The 19,085-nt window shown below is 48.4% G+C and overlaps 1 protein-coding gene across 7 annotated transcripts; it reads left to right on the forward strand.

Annotated features, from left to right (window-relative positions):
- Positions 1-1,081: 1,081 nt before the first annotated feature.
- On the forward strand, positions 1,082-18,737 carry DDO (D-aspartate oxidase). Of its 7 annotated transcripts, none has more exons than XM_014964648.1 (8): positions 1,092-1,208; positions 4,075-4,290; positions 6,294-6,508; positions 6,706-6,814; positions 7,841-8,017; positions 10,521-10,677; positions 13,955-14,231; positions 17,097-18,737. In XM_014964648.1, exons 3-7 carry the CDS (start codon positions 6,337-6,339, stop codon positions 14,192-14,194), a joined length of 855 nt encoding a protein of 284 aa, XP_014820134.1. In that variant the 5' UTR covers positions 1,092-1,208; positions 4,075-4,290; positions 6,294-6,336; the 3' UTR covers positions 14,195-14,231; positions 17,097-18,737. The 7 variants fall into 7 exon arrangements, with proteins under 7 accessions (XP_014820131.1, XP_014820130.1, XP_014820134.1 ...); XM_014964649.1 differs by lacking the exon at positions 17,097-18,737 and adding an exon at positions 15,093-16,990; XM_014964645.1 differs by lacking the exons at positions 13,955-14,231; positions 17,097-18,737 and adding an exon at positions 3,054-3,183 and having other exon boundaries at positions 1,082-1,208; positions 4,201-4,290; positions 10,521-13,536.
- The last annotated feature ends 348 nt before the right edge of the window (positions 18,738-19,085 follow it).

Here is a 19,085-nt window from a genome sequence, read left to right on the forward strand (position 1 = left end):
GGCCAATGATTACGTATTTGTAATATATCATGTCTTTAGTTTTACCACTTAAGAACACAGCTAGATCAGGGGGCTGGAACAGCTGGTCGGGTGTTGTGCACACTGCTGCTGTAGGTGCAGATGCCCTTTGGGTGGCTGCTGTATTTAAATGGCTACCAAGAAAAGGCACCTGCTTGGAAGATCCATGGCAAATGCTGCTCGGCGGGGCTGGAAGGGCACGGTCTGCAAACAGGTCCTGCTGAGTCCGTTCAGGGACGAAGGCTCAGGCTGTCAAACATTAGCCAAGAAGTCCTGCCAATGGCAAACGCCCTGGAGCCAGCCAACCCCGGTATGTACTTTCATGCTGGTCATGCTGCAGACAGGTTTGTATTTGACAAATTTTCTCAAGTTTCAAAACTATGTTTTTCAGCTGAAGAAGGTTAATCTGAACACACCTGCCTGGCTGTGCTCATTAGGCATTTGTGGTTTAGCAGGGGCTCGTTCTTCATCCACCTGTGATGACTGAAATGATAAGGTCATAGAATGGTTAGAGTTGGAAGGGATTTTAAAGACCATTTAGTTCCACCCCCCCCGCCATGGGCAGAGACACCTCCCACCAGAGCAGGTTGCTCAAAGCCCCATCCAGCCTGGCCTTGAACACCTCCAGGGATGGGGCAGCCACAGCTTCTCCGGGCAACCTGTTCCAGTGCCTCACCACCCTCACAGCAAAGAATTTCTTTCTAGTATCTCATCTAAATCTCTCTTCTTTCAATTTAAAACCATTACCCCTTGTCCTGTCACTACACTTCTGACAAAGAGTAGGTCCATGGACACTCTGTGCCACCCTGACTGCTACCACCATTGCTCAAGCACCACAGCAATCTCCGGACAGCTTCAGAAAATATTCAGAACATAATTAATTGTTTGTGAAGAGAGAAAAAAAGACAATACATCCTATGCAGGACAGCGGGGCCCCTTGAGCCTCCTCGGGGGGAATCCTCCAGGAACAAGCAGTTCTTGGCGGGTGGGGAAGGTCACGGCTGCGGCCGGGCTCTCCCGGGAGAGGTGCCAGCGCTGGAGGCGGCCTTCGCCCTGGCACAAACGGCTCCTTCATCAGCGGCGGGACGTGGGACGGGGCGCTGCCGACAGCCCCCGCACCTCCCCCGGCAGCGCCCCGGGGCCTCTCCCGCACCGCTTCCCCGCGGGACCGGCGGCCTCCGACCCACCAGGTATGGCTTTCTCTACCCCCCTTGTTGATTTTGGGAGGGAAACGTTAGACGGCGGAGCCCTGTCGGGGGGGGGGGGGCGCGTGGCCGTGCGACGGGTGTCACCAGAGACTGTGGCGCAGGGTCTAGCTGGGGGTCTGTGAGATCTGTGCCCGCGGGGGGGAGGCGGCTCGGGGTCTGTTAAACCTCAGCTTCTCTCTGCTGTGTCCCCCCCCATCACACGGGAGAGGCAACGGGTTCAGCAACAACCCTCTCCCCGCGGGGACGAGGCAGCGCAGAGCTCTCCGGGCTGGGGGAAAGGCCAGAGCATCTCCTGGGGTGTAGGTGCTGCTGGTGGAGCTCACTGGTGGCTTCTAGGGTGGGTATAACCTCCTGTCCTTCGGGAGGTGTTTGCCCTGCATGCCTGTGTGAACAGCTAGCTAAAGGAGGAGCTGAGGCCTCCCTGGTAGCCCCGGGGTCTCCTGTGACGGTGGCTCAGAAATACCCACCCTCTGGCAGTGGTGCTGTATGTGCAGAAAGGCTGAGGGGATCCCAAGGTGCCTCCAGAGTCCCTCGTTAGGTGAAGAAAGAGCATCCTCACCTTCCTCCTGTGGCAGGTCCCGAATGTACGTCTCACGGAGCAGCCCAAATGACAGAAAAGGGACCAGGGCAGAGTCAAAAGGCCAAAATCGGGGCCCCTCCTCAGCAAACTCCCAGGAATGGATGGAGCTTCCTAAGTGAATGTGGCTACCTTTAGCAAAAGGCCTGGGAAAACCCCTCTCTGGGGTCAGCCCAAGGGAAGCAACACCAAGGGTGCTTGTAAACTGGGGAAGTGAATAAATAAAAGCATCATCTGCAAAAAAAGGAAGGGAGAAAGTTCTCCATGTCAGGCACAGACTGGGACGGTGGGCACAGCAACCCTGGTGTAACGGGGAGCCCCTCCAACAGTTCAGGAAGGCTGGAGCCTTTGCTACCCAGTGCTACAGGCTTCAGGCAAACCAAAAAAATGTTTTGGGACTTTGATGTGTTGAGTTAGTTTAAAAAACTCACAGGGTTTCAAATGCAACAGGCTTGGGTTTTCTTTACTTCCTGCTGCTCTGTTTTCTTGCCAATAGATCAGTTGGACTTTTTCAAGTGGTCATTTGGGCGTGTAAATACACTTAGTTTGGTAAGACCACTGGGTTGTGACACAAGCTGAGAGCGACCAGCCTGCCAGGGAGGCGTGCAGATGGAGCTGGGCCATAGGGGGACAAGGGTATGGCGAGGGGCCATGCCTGTAATGCAGAGATGCCAAAGCAATAGTGTTTGTGCAGCTCTTCCAGCTGGGGGATGCTGGTTTCCCTGGGTCTATCACAGCCCGAGGGGCAGTCTGGAGGTACCATGGGCCAGGAAGCTACAGCTGCAGCTGGCAGTGGGTATGTGTGTTCCTCTGTGTGTGCTGGAGCGGGTCCAGAGAAAAGCAACAAAGATGGTGAGGGGTCTGGAGAGTAAGTCTTATGAGGGGAGGCTGAGGGAGCTGGGGTTATTCAGCCTGGAGAAGAGGAGGCTGAGGGGAGACCTTATTGCTCTCTACAACTACCTGAAAGGAGATTGTAGAGAGGTGGGGGTCGGTCTCTTTTCTCAAGTCACAAGCGACAGGACAAGAGGAAATGGCCTCAAGTTGCACCAGGGGAGGTTCAGGTTGGATATTAGGAAAAAAAAATTCACAGAAAGGGTTATCAGACATTGTAATGGGCTGCCCAGGGAGGTGGTTGAGGCACCATCCCTGGAGGCGTTCAAAAGACGGGTTGATGTAGTGCTGGGAGATATGGTTTAGTGATGGTGTCCCTTTTTGTTTGTTGTGTGGGTGTTTATTTTTGTCAAAATTAGGTTGACGGTTGGACAAGATGATTTTTAAGGTCCCTTCCAACCTAGAAGATTCTGTGATTTGTGCTGGAGACCAGTGTATTTATCCAGATTTCTCATGTTATCCACTGCTAGAATGATATTAAGGCTGAAGGTTAGTGGCAGTCAGTGGTGATACACAGCTGTAAGAGGTAAGAAAGAATAAGGATCCCCTTGCATCACATGAGGCTGGCATTGTCTCCTCAGCTGCAGGAGTTGGAAGATTGAGTCCCATCACAAAATGTTGCAATATTTTTAAAAATGTTCTGGCCTGGGAGGAGCAGGAGGGTGGCAGGGGCACATAGCCCATATCAAGCAGCCGGTGTCCTCTTCGCTGGAGAATGACAACTCCAGGAGGCTCTGTCTGGCTTCTGTCCCGTTCTTCTGACACTAAGAAAAGACTGAGAGCTAAACGGTACCTGACACCTCCTCTCTCCCTCCCCAACGGTTACTGCACCTTTTAAATGCTGATTTTTGCAAAACCCTCAGCCCAAGCCAGTCTGAGGAGGTGAGAAGCGTCATTCCGATGCTGCATTAAGCTGGCCTGCCACATCAGCTGAAAATAGTTTCTCCTCCTGTGACCTCCTGGCAAGGTGCAGGGCTCCCTGCTGGGCTGCCTGGGCAGAGCCACAGGTGAGCCTCCCGCTCCCAGCGAGGTCGGTGGCTCCCCAAAGCCCAAGCTGCACTTGCCCATACAACCACATGTAGCCTCGGCTTTGCACCCGGTTAATTTTTGGCTCATTAGCACCTTCAGCCTTGATGTGCTCCTGGGTGTGCAGCAGTTAAGTACTAGAAAATAAGTATGTTCCATGGGTGCCTGTCATGGTCTTCTGAGCCATTGCCACAGGTTCCAGCACCACCCCTTTCCCACCCTCGCTGGCTTTTGCAGTATTGGGATCTGTTGATATCGAACTGGCTTATCTGCGAAAATCCCATCAGAATTGGGAAGACTTGTGAAACCTGAACCTTCGCCGAACTGCAGCTCCCCTTTCTTCCCCGGCGGCAGGGAGGACAGTCAGGAAATTCAATCTCCATTGCGGTCCAAGGGCTCCAGCGAGCGGGAGCGGTGAGAGGTGGCCAAGAGCACATCCCTGGCAGATGCACAGCATCCCCGCTGTGTATGTTCCAACAGGACTGTGGTCATCCCTGGACTGCTGAGAGGCTCGCTGAGCATGCTGACAGCCACACGCCACTTCCACAGCTGCCAGCGCTGCGTGAGGAGGTTTGTTATTGAAAATGTGTTTAGACACCTTTCTCAGAACAAATTGTCATGACAAAAGTCAATCCGGCATTATTAAAACTCCTGGAATTTCTATTTCTATTTCTATTTCTATTTCTATTTTTTTTCTGTTTTGTTTTTTTTTTTTTTTTTAAATATCAATGACCAGTACAAAATATCCTGGAGACTGTGGCAGAGAAGCAGATGCTGTCCATGCTCTGCCCCTCCACAGAGGGCAGGTTCCTGCTGCAGGTGCCTGGGGCAGCCTGGGGTGGTGGTAGAGCTCTGAGGTGCAGTTCCCCTTCAAATCTGCATTTTTTCAGGTTGGGTTTGTGGGTGGCAGCAGTGCAGGCCAGCAGTTCTGGTTCAGGGCTCCTCTTTACCTCTGCGCTGCATCCCATCTCCCTGCTGCGTCAGCTTGTGAAAAAAGATGTAATAATTAACAGGGAGAAACGTAAGCATCTCCCTGAGAGGAAAAAGAGGGGTTGTAACAACCTCTGGCTGTGATGCAGAAGGAATGCAATGATGAGCATCAGTGCCAGCTCCTCTTTCCCTTCCTACATAGTAAGGACATAAAATTTTAAGTAGTAAAGCCTCAGGGGTAAGTGAGAAGCTGTGTGGAGGGGTTGTGAGCAAGGATCTCTTAAACAAACCTGACCTATCATAATCCCACGCAGTCTGTCTTGCCTAAACTTACATCACAGCTGCCAAAAGCCACAGGAAGATGGGAAATCAGCCCATCCTTGTAACTGCAGGCACTGCATTCCATAAAAGGTTCTTGGAGTGCAATTAGTGAGGCTGGATTTCTACAATCAAGGAAGAGCTAGTCCTGAAGGTGAAAGCAAGACGCTAAGGGAGCAAGACCGAAGGTCCATATCACTCAGCATCCTCTCCAAGAGTGAATATTGGTCGATACTCCAGGAAAACGTAAGAGCTATAGACAGAGGAGTTCCCCCCCCTACATCTGAAACTCAGCCAGAAGGGAAAGTAGAGACACTGCACCTCCTGGAGTAGCAAACAGCAGCTGAAGGTGCTGAGGAGTGGAGTGGAGCTGCTCCAGGACATAAAACAGGTTATAGAGCAAGGCAGAGAGAGGAAAATGCACAGGCTCTTGGGGCAGCAAGTTTGGCTGGCTCCTGGGGACTACCATTGTGCTGCCAGGAGAGCATGGCAGCCTCAGATGCTCACGAATCTGTCCAAGGCAGTGGCTCAGACTGGCAGGTAGAGGGGCCAGGGATCGGTTGGAGACCTCTAGGTCACTAGGGATACAAAATCCCCCTGGGTACAGGTTGCTTCTCTTCCCACACTTTTCCTGCCAAGGCATTGTGGCCCAAACAATTTTTGGATGTGAGAGTGTAAGCAGCCAGGCTGTACCCTGTGAAACTATGCATTGTGTTTAATCACTGAAATTCACGTTTTCTAGGACAGAGCTACACAACTAAGTGGGTGCTCAGGATGAGATGGGGAGCCCTGCACAGCAGGGGAACTAAGATGCATGTTAAGAAAAACTTTTTCCATAGTGCACTGGACCCATTGTGTAACCAATTTGCCTCCTATGTGATCTGCTTCTGCTGCCCAGGCAGTGACAGACCTCATTGATGGGGATCCTGGTGTTCAAAGAACCTTTTTGCTCATGCTGCCTAAAAGCCAGTTTCTCCAGAGCTCCGGCTTTTGTCCCTGGCACAATGGAAAACTTGCTGGGTGCCTCACTTCCTTGGGTTTTATTGAAAAAGCCTTGCCCCAGGTTGCTGCAGCCTGAACACCGGTGCTGTATGTACAGATCGCTCTCTTGCCCTTGGCTCTTCTCCTGAGGTTGGGGTACTGGTTGTTGAAATACTTTTCAAAAATTTGTCGTCATACCAAAGGCTGATGGTCATGTGGAGTAATTAGTCCTCGATTAGCTGCCCCAGGGGGGTTATATTACATCTTGTGTGGGTATTTCATAGCCTGATGAGGGTGTCCAGCAGGGATCTTGGTGACACGGGGTATGTTGTTTCCAAATGCAGGTAGGTCCTGGGTACCTCTCTCCCCTGGCTCTGCCTCCTGGAGATGACAGCACCCAAGGTTGCAGTGGTTGGCGCTGGAGTTGTGGGCCTGTCCACAGCACTGTGCATCACGGAGACTTGCCCCAGCTGCTCCGTGACGGTCCTTTCAGACCAGTTCAGCCCCGACACGACGAGTGACGCCGCAGCTGGGATCCTCATCCCTCACACCTACCCAGGTGCGTGCAGCCCGGCGTGGCATTGCCTGTGGCACCGCACGTGGCTGCGTGCCCAGGTGTGCAGTGATGCACAGGGCTTCAGGAAGAAAAGTGCCATGGCCTGTGTTCCCCATGTGTCCCATCTCCTTGAAGCTGGCTCATACACTTCTCTTCTTTGCATTACTCCTCTCTGCGCATTTGGTTTTGTTCACGTGCAGGCACACCGACCCACGTGCAGAAGCAGTGGTTCAAAGAGACCTTCACTTACCTTTTTGCCATCAGCAACTCAGCCGAGGCATCAGAGGCTGGCATTCACCTGGTCTCTGGGTAAGAACAACCTTTGGTATGTTTGTGCTATGAACTGGAGCAGGCAGAGAGTTGGAGCTGCTGGCATTCAGGTGTTTTCACTGAATTTCACTGAATTTTTAGAGTTGGAAGGGACCATAGAGATCATCTAGTCCAACTCCCCTGCTGAAGCAGGATTGCCTAGAGCTTGTCAGAGCATGTTACTCAGGGCTGCATCCAGGTGGGTCTTGAAAATCTCCAAGGAAGGGAACTCCACAACCTCCCTGGGCAGCCTGTTCCAGGGCTCTGGCACCCTTACTGTGAAGAAGTTTTTTCTCATATTTGAAATATTTTCCCTTCATGGAGCAGCTCTTAGGACCATATTCCCAAGAAACTGCATTGCAGCTGCTCACATACAATGTATTTTCAAGCAAAATTCGTGCATAGGTGTGCACAGTGAAACCGCTCAAGACTGGCCAGCACCAAATGTCTTTTAATAACTGATATTTTCCATCCTGTCATCCACCAGTTGCTTTCAGCAGGTGTGGTCTCCGTAGGGATGGGACTGTAGGATCTTCCAGCTTCAGCAACTAGGTGTAGGGATACACTTGGTGTGTGTGTGTTTGGGGTGTTTTATGCTGCCTGTTCTGTACACAGAAATTCACCTCTTGGGAGTGTTGAGGCTTGGGCACTCTGTGGCTTTATGGGTACCCCAAAAAATGTGACCAGGTGAGCAAGTGGCCCTACAAGAAGGTCCAGCCAGGGTGGCCGCAGCCGTGGAGGGGACACTCTGTGAGGGAGCTTTGTATTTCTGCAGCTGGAAGAAGTCTCTCCAGTTGATTTACCCCAGTGTGTCACCCTCGAGCTCGGCTGTGGCAGCCCTCTGCCTGTTTGCCAAGGTGGGTGTTGCAGCAGCAGGCAGGGATGGTTCCCCATTGCTGTTAACTTCACAGAGCTGCACTGATGGGTGGGAACAGGTTCCTGGGTTTATGCTGAGATCGCCATGACAAGTAACACAGCAGAGCAACAGCAGCTAAGCTTTACAGCTTTTTCTCTGTGTCTTTTTAGGTGGCAAGTCTTCAAAAACTCTCCCAAGGAAGAGTTACCTTTTTGGTCAGACATCGTCCTGGGATTTCGACAGATGTCCAAAGCAGAACTCCAAAAGTTTCCTCAGCACCAATTTGGTCAGGCATTTATGACCCTGAAATGTGACTGTCCACCCTACCTGCTGTGGCTGGAGAAAAGGTTGGTTCTGCTGCAGGCTGGGCATGCAAGAGAAACCCAAGCAGAGGGACTTGGGGGGAGCTGGGGACTCCATGAGAGCCTTAAGTTTGAGCAAAACTGGAAAAGGGCTGTTTCTCACTGGGGAAAATGCAGCAAGCTCTTCCCTGGGGAGAAGCATGAGAAATAAATAACCAATCTTTCCAAAATGTGAAAGGCCCCATCTGTGCAATGTCCACTTTGTACCACTGCGGCTGCAGTGGGGCTTAGAGTGGAAGTGTACAGGACTGACATAGTCACAGGGGTCATGCTTGGCCAGCCAGACCTTGAATGGGTGTCAGGAACCTGCCATGTCCTAGGAAAATGTGTGGGCACTCGTCATTTGCCAAACTTCCCAAATACGTTCCTCTGTTCTTGGGAGAATATGCATGTTTGGGAAGATGTCTTATTTGTGAAGACTTTGCACTTAAGAATTAGCTGGACTGATTCACCTCAAATTTGGTCAACAACTGGAGTAATTTATTAACCCAGTCAGGTGAAAAAAAGGTCAAATAGCATCATCTTGCAGCAAATCTTTCGAAAATAATTGCCTGCACATGGGTGATGCACTCACTCCGAGGAGTTGTGGCTTCAGAATTCATGCTGGGATTGACATGAAAGTTAGGAAATTGGGCAATTTCCAAATTTCTCCAAAATACAGGGATTTCAGAGAACCGTAGGAGAGACAGGATGCAGATCTAAAAGAGTCCTGACATCTGCGATATGCATTTAATTCACTTAAGTACCCCTAAAATGAGCAAATAGCTGTCTCTGCTTGAGAGAAAGCGACAGGCTGTGGGCTGGTTTGAGGTTAAGTGGTGAGACACGTACCTACACTGCGCCACAAATTGCCAGCTCAGCCAGTTGCCTTTCATCTCACCGCGAAATGTGAAAAACTGTTCTTGTTCTAGCAGCCAGCCAGGCTGGGATCACCCCAGTGGCACCAGTGAGGTCTGTGCTGCCTCCTCGGTACACAGGCACTGTCATGTTTCATCACTTAACTCAGTCGGAAATTTCTGCTGAAGCACAACCAAGTTGTTCAACACATCTGGTATCCACCACGTGACTTCTGCTGTCTCCTTGTTCCTGGTGTAGCCTTCTTATTTCTCAAAGGATGTAATCTAGTAAGAACGATCAAGCTCCTCTTCTTTCTCTTCTCTCCGGTGATGAGAAATGAGAGCATATTAAACATGTAACTAATTCTCAAACCCCTAGTGACCTGAGCAGTATTTATAGACGGTTCTCTTGGCAATCCACAAGGAAAATTGTTTTTGTGCCCACCTTGCTGGTCCAAAAATGGACTTCAGGAATTTTTTCCTGCTTGCTTGCCTGAATTCAGGAGTTTTCACCAGTTTTTTTTTACTGGTGTATTTTTTATGCCAGGATGGCAGAATCCCACTTACGAACTCTCCCAGCAAGTTGCCCAGACAGAACAGCTACATGAGACCTCCACAGTTCTTCCCAGCCAGCCTCAATGTCCTGCTGCACCCAAACCCCAGCCCTCAGAGCACCAGCCGTGCCCTGGACCCCCGGCTCACTCACTGCTTTGTGGGAAACCACTGCCCTTACAGCGTGGCTGATCACTTTGCCAGCTGCTGGAGTGTTGCAGAGGACAGGACTTCCCACTTACTGTGATGCCATCATCACAGATCTGTCTCATGCTAAAATCCCCAGTGACTTGTTCATGCTAAACCCACCCCAGAGACCGTACCCAGCTGACAGCATGCTGTGACTCCACATTTCCAGCCAATGTTTCTCCACAGGGAAGGGTATCAAGCTTCAGGCGAGTTCAGGGTGGAATTTGGCTTGAAATTGAGCTCAAAGATGAGCCTCAAGAAGAGGTGAATTTTGCTGGAAGACATATGGATGTATAGTGCTCCGAGCTGTCCTGGGTGACTCCCGGCTGCTGCTCTAGAAGGGTATAGGTCTCCTGGGCGTCCCATGCCATATCTGCCCAGCCTGTGGGGACGTCCTGGGCACCTCAGGTCTTCACACATGCAATAGATGACTAAGTGGCTCCTGATATCATGGGGGTGAGTTGGGAAAGAATGCAATATGTGTGTAATAGGAAAATTAAAGGGGTGTAGAATGATAGTGATGTCACTAGCAGAAGTACATTGGTGAATAAATCTGACATTTTTCAGCTTGCTTGAGAAGGTTAAAGCTTGGTACGGTTATAGAAATGAACAAATGAGACCATGAGGACCTTCCTGTCCATCTAGTGTCCTATGCCAGACCCTTCTCTAATATTGATCAACTTGCTGTATCTTTTCCAGTTGAAACAAGCTGAAAAAAAAAGATTTAATGGGACCAAGTCAGGCAAATCACAAACAGAAGTGTCATTTTCTTTGTGGTTTTTTCCATCTGTTATTTGGTTTTGAGCAAGGTTAAAGGCAATCTATCTCATTTACTTAATGTATATAAAGATTTAAGTTACATGAGTATTTAGGTGTTTCTTTTCTGCCTCACTTCTGGAATCTTTTTGCAGGTTGAAAGCAGCTGGCGTCCAAATTTACACCAGAAAAGTTGCAGACTTGTGGGAGCTGCACAGCGAGTACAACGTCGTCGTCAACTGCACGGGCATCGGAGCCCGCCAGCTGGTGGGGGACGAGAAGCTCTTCCCTGTCAGGGGACAAGTACTCAAGGTTCATGCGCCTTGGGTGAAAAACTTCATCCGTGATGGGGACGGCTTAACTTACATATACCCAGGGATACACAGGGTAACCCTAGGGGGAACCAGGGAAAAAGACAACTGGAGTCTCGCCCCTGATCCTGGCACTACCAAAGACATCTTAGACAGATGCTGCTCCCTTGAGCCCTCACTGCGGGGAGCTCAGGATATCAAGGTGAAGGTGGGCCTGAGGCCATCCAGGCAGCACGTGAGACTGCAGAGAGAGGTCTTGAGCCGAGGAGGAGTTAAGCTCCCAGTGGTCCACAACTATGGGCACGGGGCAGGTGGCTTTTCAGTGCACAGGGGCACAGCCAAAGAGGCTGCTCGCCTGGTGGGAGAGTGCATTGCTGCTCTGCAAGGCTCCTCATCAAGGGCCAAGCTTTGAGTCCCAGAGGTTCCTTTTCCATTTACGACATTAGTGTTGCATCTCCTAGTAGAAGCTTTGAACTTTTATTCCATTACTGCATAGAAGGAATCTAAGACAACAGCTTGTGCCATTGGAGATGCTCAGTGGTATCTTACCTGGCTTCCAGCAGCCACACTGGAAAGGCATGATGGGTTGATCCAAGTATTAGTCCAGCTGTCTTTCTCCTCTGTCTGGCATTGTTTCTGCCCTGGGCATTTCTCCTAGCCTCATGTTAAGGAGAAGGCAAGATATGTAAATATTCTTCACATAACAGGGGTCAGATTGCTGCAGTATAATATAGAATCATAGATTGGTTAGAGTTGGAAGGGACCTTAAAGATCATCCAGTTCCAACCCCCCTGTCGTGGGGGGGTTATGTCATTAAGATCAATTGACAATTTCTTCTTCTGCATCTAAAGGGTATCAGATGTATCAGATGCACTAGGTTCAGATTCAGTAAAAACTAGTTATCTCCTCTTTTACCAAACCTAATCTAGTATTGCCCTTGCTCCTGCCATGTGGCTAACAAACTTTACCATTTTCTGTGTGATTTACAAGGAAAAGAAAAAGCCACGCAGTACTGCATTACAGTGCTCCAGGTCTGCTCTTACAGCAAGCAATGTGTCAGGTCACTCTCATGCACAGTGACCAGGCAAACATTCTTTTAAGAGCAAGTCTGTGGCACTCACTGATCACTGCATATTACACCTCGGGGAATTTAACACAAAGTTTCTGTGAGAGGAGATTGCCCCAAATGAGCTACAATTTTGTGAATCTTTTCTCACACTTGTTTGCAAGTTATCTCTTTCTATCTACGAGCCCCTCAGATTGTGTCTCAGGCACAGATTACTTTTTTCCCCCAATAGCAGTATTGATGGTCTGTGTTCTGCAGAAGAGAAATTTTCAGGGTGGGCTTAGGAGCACAAAGATCTCTTTTCTGCTTTGCATCAGCACTGGCTGCTTTCCTTGCAACAGCTGATAGGAATATATTGGTGACAAACCAGCAAGGATCTTAACACCAGCTTCAGTTTCATAAGGGAGAGGAAAGCCATTTAAGACTAGATAAACACTCTAAAGACAAATTTGTCTGTACCTGGACAGAGCCAGCCCCCTTGCCGTAAGGAAGCTGAGCCACCAATGCCCAGACCCTCACTCCATGGCAGAGGCTGAGCTGGACTTTACACTCCCCTCAGCAATTCAAGCCCTTTGATGTGGCTGAAGGTAGTCACTCCCCAAAATTTGAGCATACTGTCAAAGTACAGGTGATTAAACTACTCATTAGATCTTAAATGGCTCATTCAAGGGTATTAGCATCCACTTATGACTATTTTTTTTGTCCTCACAAAACAAATCAAAATCTTTCAAGAATTCACACGATTAAAAAGAACCGATAAATTAAGCTCTATTAACAGTTCTATTAACGTTATTCTTTCTATCCTATATGCAGTTGCTGACTCATGAAAGGATCTTCCCTTTCATCCCATGCCAGATTAGCTTCTTTATGATTCCTTGGTGACAGACGTTATTAAAGACTTTCCAGAAGCTGAGCAGATCATACTGAGCTGATTGCTCTGGTCTGCAGCCTCACTGTTTCCTCGGAAGCCATAAGAGGATGGTGAAGCACAGCTTCATAGCTCCTCACTGCAAAGCTCTGCTGATTCTTCCCTCTTAGTCCATGTCTGTCCTTGCAACTATCCTGTTATCATGGCTTTTGCCATTTGCCTGCTACGGGTGTCAGGTTCAGTGGTTTGCATTTCTCTAGATCTCTCACAGTCCTTAAAACAGTGTCACATGCCATCCATTTTTTCTTTGGCTGTTTTAAGTAAAGGGTTATACACCAGCCCTAACAGTGCAACGATTTTCCATTAGCCTTCCTTAAAAACCCACAGGTGAGTAAAATCTGCTTCTCATCAATTTGTTACTACTGGTTGGGTCTATTTGTTCTAAACGCAGGTCTAATGGCCCTTCAATCTGAGGCAGCTTCTCTGCATTATCCCTTTAGCAAAGGGCTCTGCTGTGGGAATTCCACTAAGCTTTTCTGTGCTGAACACTGACACAGTCTGTTTAGCTGATGTGTTAGGGCTTGTTTTCTCCCAAACTCCTTTGCCACCCTGATCATCTGCTGATTGCATACCCAGGTCACCTGGAGACCCTCCGGCAGCCTCCTTGCTCCGGCTGGGGCAGAGGAAGCTTTTTATCTGTTAGCAAGTTATTTCCTCAAAATCTTTTTTTAGTCTGCCTTTCTGTTTCTGGTTTTAATTTGGCAGAGTTCGTGTCCTTTTACATTTCCTCATTTGGATGGGATCTATTTCAGTTCTTTCCCATGTAATTTTTATCATGCTATTGCAATGAGCCAGTAATGATCTTTTTTCTGGACAGTCTCTGATATTTCACTACCCTTGTATAAAAATCAAGCATTTTAGCCCTATACCTTATTTTTAGAGTTATAGCAACTAGAAACCAGCATACATTGAGCCTGATTGCTCCAGCTCCTGTGCCCTGTTGAAAGGGGCTTTATTTGTCCATCTTGTGCCTTGCCTTTTCCTGCTTACTTGTGGTTATATGTCAAGGATGTCAAAATGGCAACTTTAAGGACAAGGCATCATGAACCCCTGCTCCTCTCTGCCTGCTCACTCCCCCTAGTCTCTAGCTTGAAATTCTTTTAAAACCTTACTCTTTCTTCCCCACTAAGGCCATGCCACACAAAGGCTGAGAATCCTACTTGGATGCCTCAGCTTTTTGCTCCAGAAACAATTGCTCCTAATATTCTGGGAATAATTGCACATCCCTCCCTCATTTTTCTCCCTAAGCATGGAAAATTTAAATATTCTAAAATATATCCATAGATGAATAGTGATGCTGCCCTGTGCCAGCTACACACCTGCCCACAAAGCGGGGGTCACAACATCTGGATGCCTGCAAGCCGGCTCGCTGACACTGACTGCCTGGCTTCTAGGTGCCTGAAGCCTGTTGAGATAAATCCTTTCTTGCTTCAGCTGCCCAGCCTCAGCTGTCAGCCTCTGCCAACATCTCACCAGCCGTCCCTGAGTTCCTGCTCCTCACCCAAGGGCCTTGCCAGGAGCTGAAGCAAAGATGTGGCCTGTGTTAACTCTCCAGCTGAAGGTGAGCCAGCAGCTGAGGAATTTGCAAAACTCCATTTTGATCCTAAATCTGTCCTTGCTGTTGTGTCAGCTCTGCAGTCTTCAGCTGGAAACACAGAGTGAGGGTCAGGGAAACGCTTGCAGGTGGGGGAAGGTCAGCAGTGGAAGGTCATTAAACCTCCACAATTTTCCATACTGATGAAAGGAGGTGCCCTTAAAGAAATATTTAGCTGTCACCTGTGCAAAGCATTTTATCCTTGTGCCCTTTCTTAAGCCCGTGTGTGGCCAGGCAGAAGGTAACGGGGCTCTACTTGAGCCTTTCCTTCTCATCTGCACTTTCTGATCTACATTGAAGAGGCACTCCCAGCAGATGGCAACCGATCTGTCAACACTCACAGGGAACTTCAAAGGTGTAATTATGGCATAGAAAGGGAAAGATTATACTTAGAGACATTTCTGTCGGTCCTTGCGATTGCAGACGGCAGATGGGCTGTATGATGGATTTTAGAGCTTGAGCACAAAATAATAGTTTTATTTTGAAACTTATTTTGAAACAGGGAATTTTGTTGATTTTCTTTGCAGAAACAAATCCATAAAGATGTATTGTCTCGATATAGGCTTCTGCCTATATTTAAAATAAATTTGCCAAATTTCTGAAAGAATACAGGAAAATTGGCATTCACTATTCATTACAATCCTTTTCTAGTTGAACACTATTTGAGCTAAACTTCAGCGTGATATATTCAAATTCATTTGGGATAAATGTAGTAGAGAAAATCATAGCCTAGACAGAGATTTGTCTTGTTTCCACAACTACCTTAAATCAATGTATATGTTGTACGAGGCTTTATTTTATCCTGCTTTATTCCCTGTTTTCCACCAGAGGGAGATGTTGGATCAAGCAGTTACTGAAAGAAACCCACTCCATCTCAGAGAGCCAATGCAGTGATGCTGAACTCGGTGGAAATGTGGGTGCCTGCCGGGGTCCCACAGACCTATAAGGCTTGGAGGGCTTGGGTGCTGCCATAAGGCTGAAGACAAAATCGTGAATCAGTTAGGGCCATAAAATGTCACAGAGAATGCTTAAAAAAAAAAAAAAAGGTACATTGAGGAAATAGAAATATGAAGGTAGCAGCACACCAGAAGCTGTTGTTAATAAAAGCAAGGGATTATAATCCTAGACAAAGCTGTTGCTATAGCAGCATGTCCCAGAGCTTTTCCCCCACTCTCTGGCTGGAGGGGAAACCACTGTCTTGGGTAGCCAAGTGTCCTCATTTCCTCGTGTTTTGGGGATCTGGGGTCCCCGAGCCCCTCAAGCTGAGTCTGGGCCAGACCTCCCATGGGGGGTGTCTGCAGGGCTGCAGCCTGGCCCATGAGCCCACTGCCTGGCCTGGCTCCTGGCCAGCCCACACACCACCCTGGGTGCTCAGGTATCAGGAACTGTCAGTGGTTTAAGGATGATCTGAAATGGTCTTGTTTTCTTTCTGGGAATTCCCCCCTGCCCTGCTTTTCTCTGTGAATAAATCAAAGTTACATATTTTGGAGGAGGAAAAGTGGACATGAGTCAGAACTCAGCCTTGTGAGGAAAGGGAGCGGCTGGGGAGAAAAGAAAGGTGAAAGAAACTTTCCTGAAAGTGAATAACTTCCTAAAACTTGTATTTCCAAGGGAAATCTTTTTCCTGTGTTTTGTTTTTCCTCTGAGACTGTCTCACACCACTGACAGCAGCCAGCACTGTCCCACGTTTCTTTCTTCTGTTCCTGCTCATGTCCACTGCCGTGGGGACAATATATTTCTCATGTTGTAAGAAGTGTGCACCAGCGCTTCTGCTGCTTTTTTATTTAACTTCTGCAAAGTTGCAGTCAACCAGCTGATATCCAAGCTTACATAAGCTTTTACTTACATTTATGAGCTGAGCAGGGGAAGGCTTGTTTATTTTCTGTGTCACTGGAGAATTAAGCAAACGAGCCAACTGCAGGTGCTTCTGAAGCACCTGCATATGCACCTCCAGTCGGCTTTTTGGCTAAAGTGAGGGTCTGGAAAACAGCCCTTTCCTCATGGAATGCACTAGAGCCACAGAGGGAGCCTTGTGCTTGCTTTCCTCATCGAATGAGTGCAGGGTTGGGCTTCAAGGAGATGAAGCCTCTCCACCCCACACGCCTTGGCAGCCAGGTGAGATGAGCGGTCTCCAGGTCAGTGGGAGAGCTGGTCTCCTTTGAACATACATGGAACTCAATGTGGGCTTCTTACATCCCATATTGCTGAGACAGTGGCTACAAAAAGAGCAACCCCATTTTTAAGTGTGCTTTGAATATAAAAGCTCCTTTTGATTTTTGAAAGGGAGGTCCTGAGGCACCCGAAGTCCAGGAAAAGACTGCAAGAAACATCCCAACTCTCCACAGCAGTTGATGATAATATAATATTTCCCTGCAAATGAGTATTTTAAAAAGCTGGGTGACTCGATAGCAGCTCTGTGACTTCATTCTGTAGCAGCTCAGTAGGATGGCAGCTTGAGCACAGTCAAAGCACAAGCCAAAAGACTTTGAGAAGCACTGGCTACCCCACTTCTGAAGGTCCCTCCATAAGCCTTAATGGGCAAGGTCCATGCTTTTCCCCCATGTGGTGAGTGTCAGTGCACAGTGTCAGCACTCCAGGAATAATCACGGGGCGAATTGCCACAGAGATTTGCAGCACGATAATTGCCTCAAACAGAAGGATAAATAGCTTTTTCTGGCATTTAATGGGGCTCTTAAGTGAACGGCAATAAACTCTATGTGAACAGATGTTTTTCCTCTTTTTTTCGTCCTCTTGCATCTCATCCGTAATTATGCACTAAAATGTTCCTGTCTGGGTTGCTGAGAGCAATCTTGCCGCTGTTTGTCTTTGCAGTGTAAGGCTAAGCACTTCAGCACAAAGATTGAGCAAAAAGCCCTCGGTTCCTTAAGGCCCCCGTCGCTGAACATCAGTGATCATCTTCTTGCCTTTGCGTTCAGCCTGAGGGAGGAGTAAGGAATCAATGGGAAAATTTGCCTCTTCCAGCTGCTGCTCTGCGGGTCCCACCACCGGGTTCCTGTGCTCGTTTGGCTTTGGCATTGATTGACCCAGCTCCAGCTCACAGTACTTGCTTCTCCTTTGCCTTGTGGGGGAGGTAAGTGCCCTCTGAGACAGTCCTGCCTGCTCTGTGCCACCTCTGCTACACTGACAGGACCATGGGGAGACAGCAGGGCAGGCTTTCCTCTGTAACCACCAGTTTTGCCTCCAGCCTTGCCCCCGGGACAGTTGCAGGCACCACGCAGGCTCTGCAAGGAGTCTTTGTGCTTTCAGAAGTACGTACTTTACTCTCTGGCAGAGTACAGAGAAATGACCTTGTTCCTGAAGAAATTCAATGCATCCTGGCAAAGGGATCTCCTCCTAACAAGGAGCCTGCAAGCAAGACAGGATCTGGGGCACAACCACAAGCATTAGCCAGGCTGAGTGTTCATCACCTGGGGTGGTGTCTGCAGGGGTGCCTGCATCCTCACAAACCCACTTCATCCTTCCCGGGGCATCTTTGAAGAGTCTGGCTGGCCCCTGCTTTCCGTGTCCACAGCTGAGGACAGAGGCAGACATGCTGTGGGAAGATACCTGCCAAAAGGGTGACCCTTGGGACAACACCTAACATATACACAAGCTCATGGCTAAGAAGGTTATTCCACTTTGAACTGACACTGATTTCTCTGGATCACTGATGCTACATGGCGCTGAGGGCAAGCTGCCTCGAAAGGAGCCTGCGGGAAGAGCACAGAGTTTTATCCTCTCCGTCTGGTCCTGGCCAGGCTGCTCAGCTGCAGGGGAGCTGTGGCATCTTTTCAGCTGAGGGCAAGGCTGTTTCTCTCCTCCTCATTAGGATTTTGTGTAATACATTCAAAATGCAGCCAGTTGGAGGAGAGGATTGGCTGACCACTCGGTAATAATTTGGAAGAGCAACCTTTTTGTTACAAACAAAGGCAGTGACACTGAATTTAGAGTCCTGCAAAGATGGGGTGCTTTTCAGACATGTGAGTGAGACCTTAGTATTAAAGGTGGATGCATATTATTAAATTGGCTTGCATACTGGTCCAGGACTTTTTTGCACACCTCCTATCCCCTGAAAGCTGTTTGTTGTCCATCAGGTCCATCAAGGACGCTGCCAGCTACTCCCAGCTTTGATTTTATCCTATTGCCTTTAATGAGGCATAAGCTGTACACACAAATGCCAGTATATCAGACAACATTGCAAGACAGACTGTAGCAGAAGTGCACAGGCAGATTAATTTTGAGTCTTCGTTTGTTTGTGAAACTGCTACCTGGAACATGTTGCTGCTGTTCTTCTCCTTAGCATCCCTTCTCCCTTGGAGAACACTCTTCCCCGAGCGCTTGCAGATGAAAGTTGCTCTCAGCGATCAGATTGTGACATCTGCTAGATTACTCCAGTGCCGTTGCCATCCCCTGTATAAATACGCTGGCGTTTGTACTGTACTGTGTAAACCCATTAAAAATATGTAATAAAAAGGCTTATGTAACTTCTTAAAGCCGTAATTACTACTCCAGCTGTGGTGTTTCGTAGATTTCTGAGCACCATAGACTAATCCTTTTGCCAAATTACATTTTTTAATGAAAGATATTCATCCTTGAGTTTAGAAGTGTAAAAATGCCTGTAAAATTGATTGCATCCAAAAAAAAGGGAGAAAGCTGAGTCCAGAGTAACACCAAGGTAATCTTCAAAACCTATAGAAAATAGGAGTTTGTAAGAGAAACTCTGGGTAATTTTTAAGTAAAGCTGGGCATCTGTCTGGGATTACAGTTTAGATATAGTGGAAATACAGACAACAAACTAATATTGCAAAAACCTTCATGCAA

This window comes from Calidris pugnax, unplaced genomic scaffold (assembly GCF_001431845.1).
Source record: "Calidris pugnax isolate Ruff unplaced genomic scaffold, ASM143184v1 scaffold219, whole genome shotgun sequence".
Taxonomy (NCBI): Eukaryota; Metazoa; Chordata; class Aves; order Charadriiformes; family Scolopacidae; genus Calidris; species Calidris pugnax.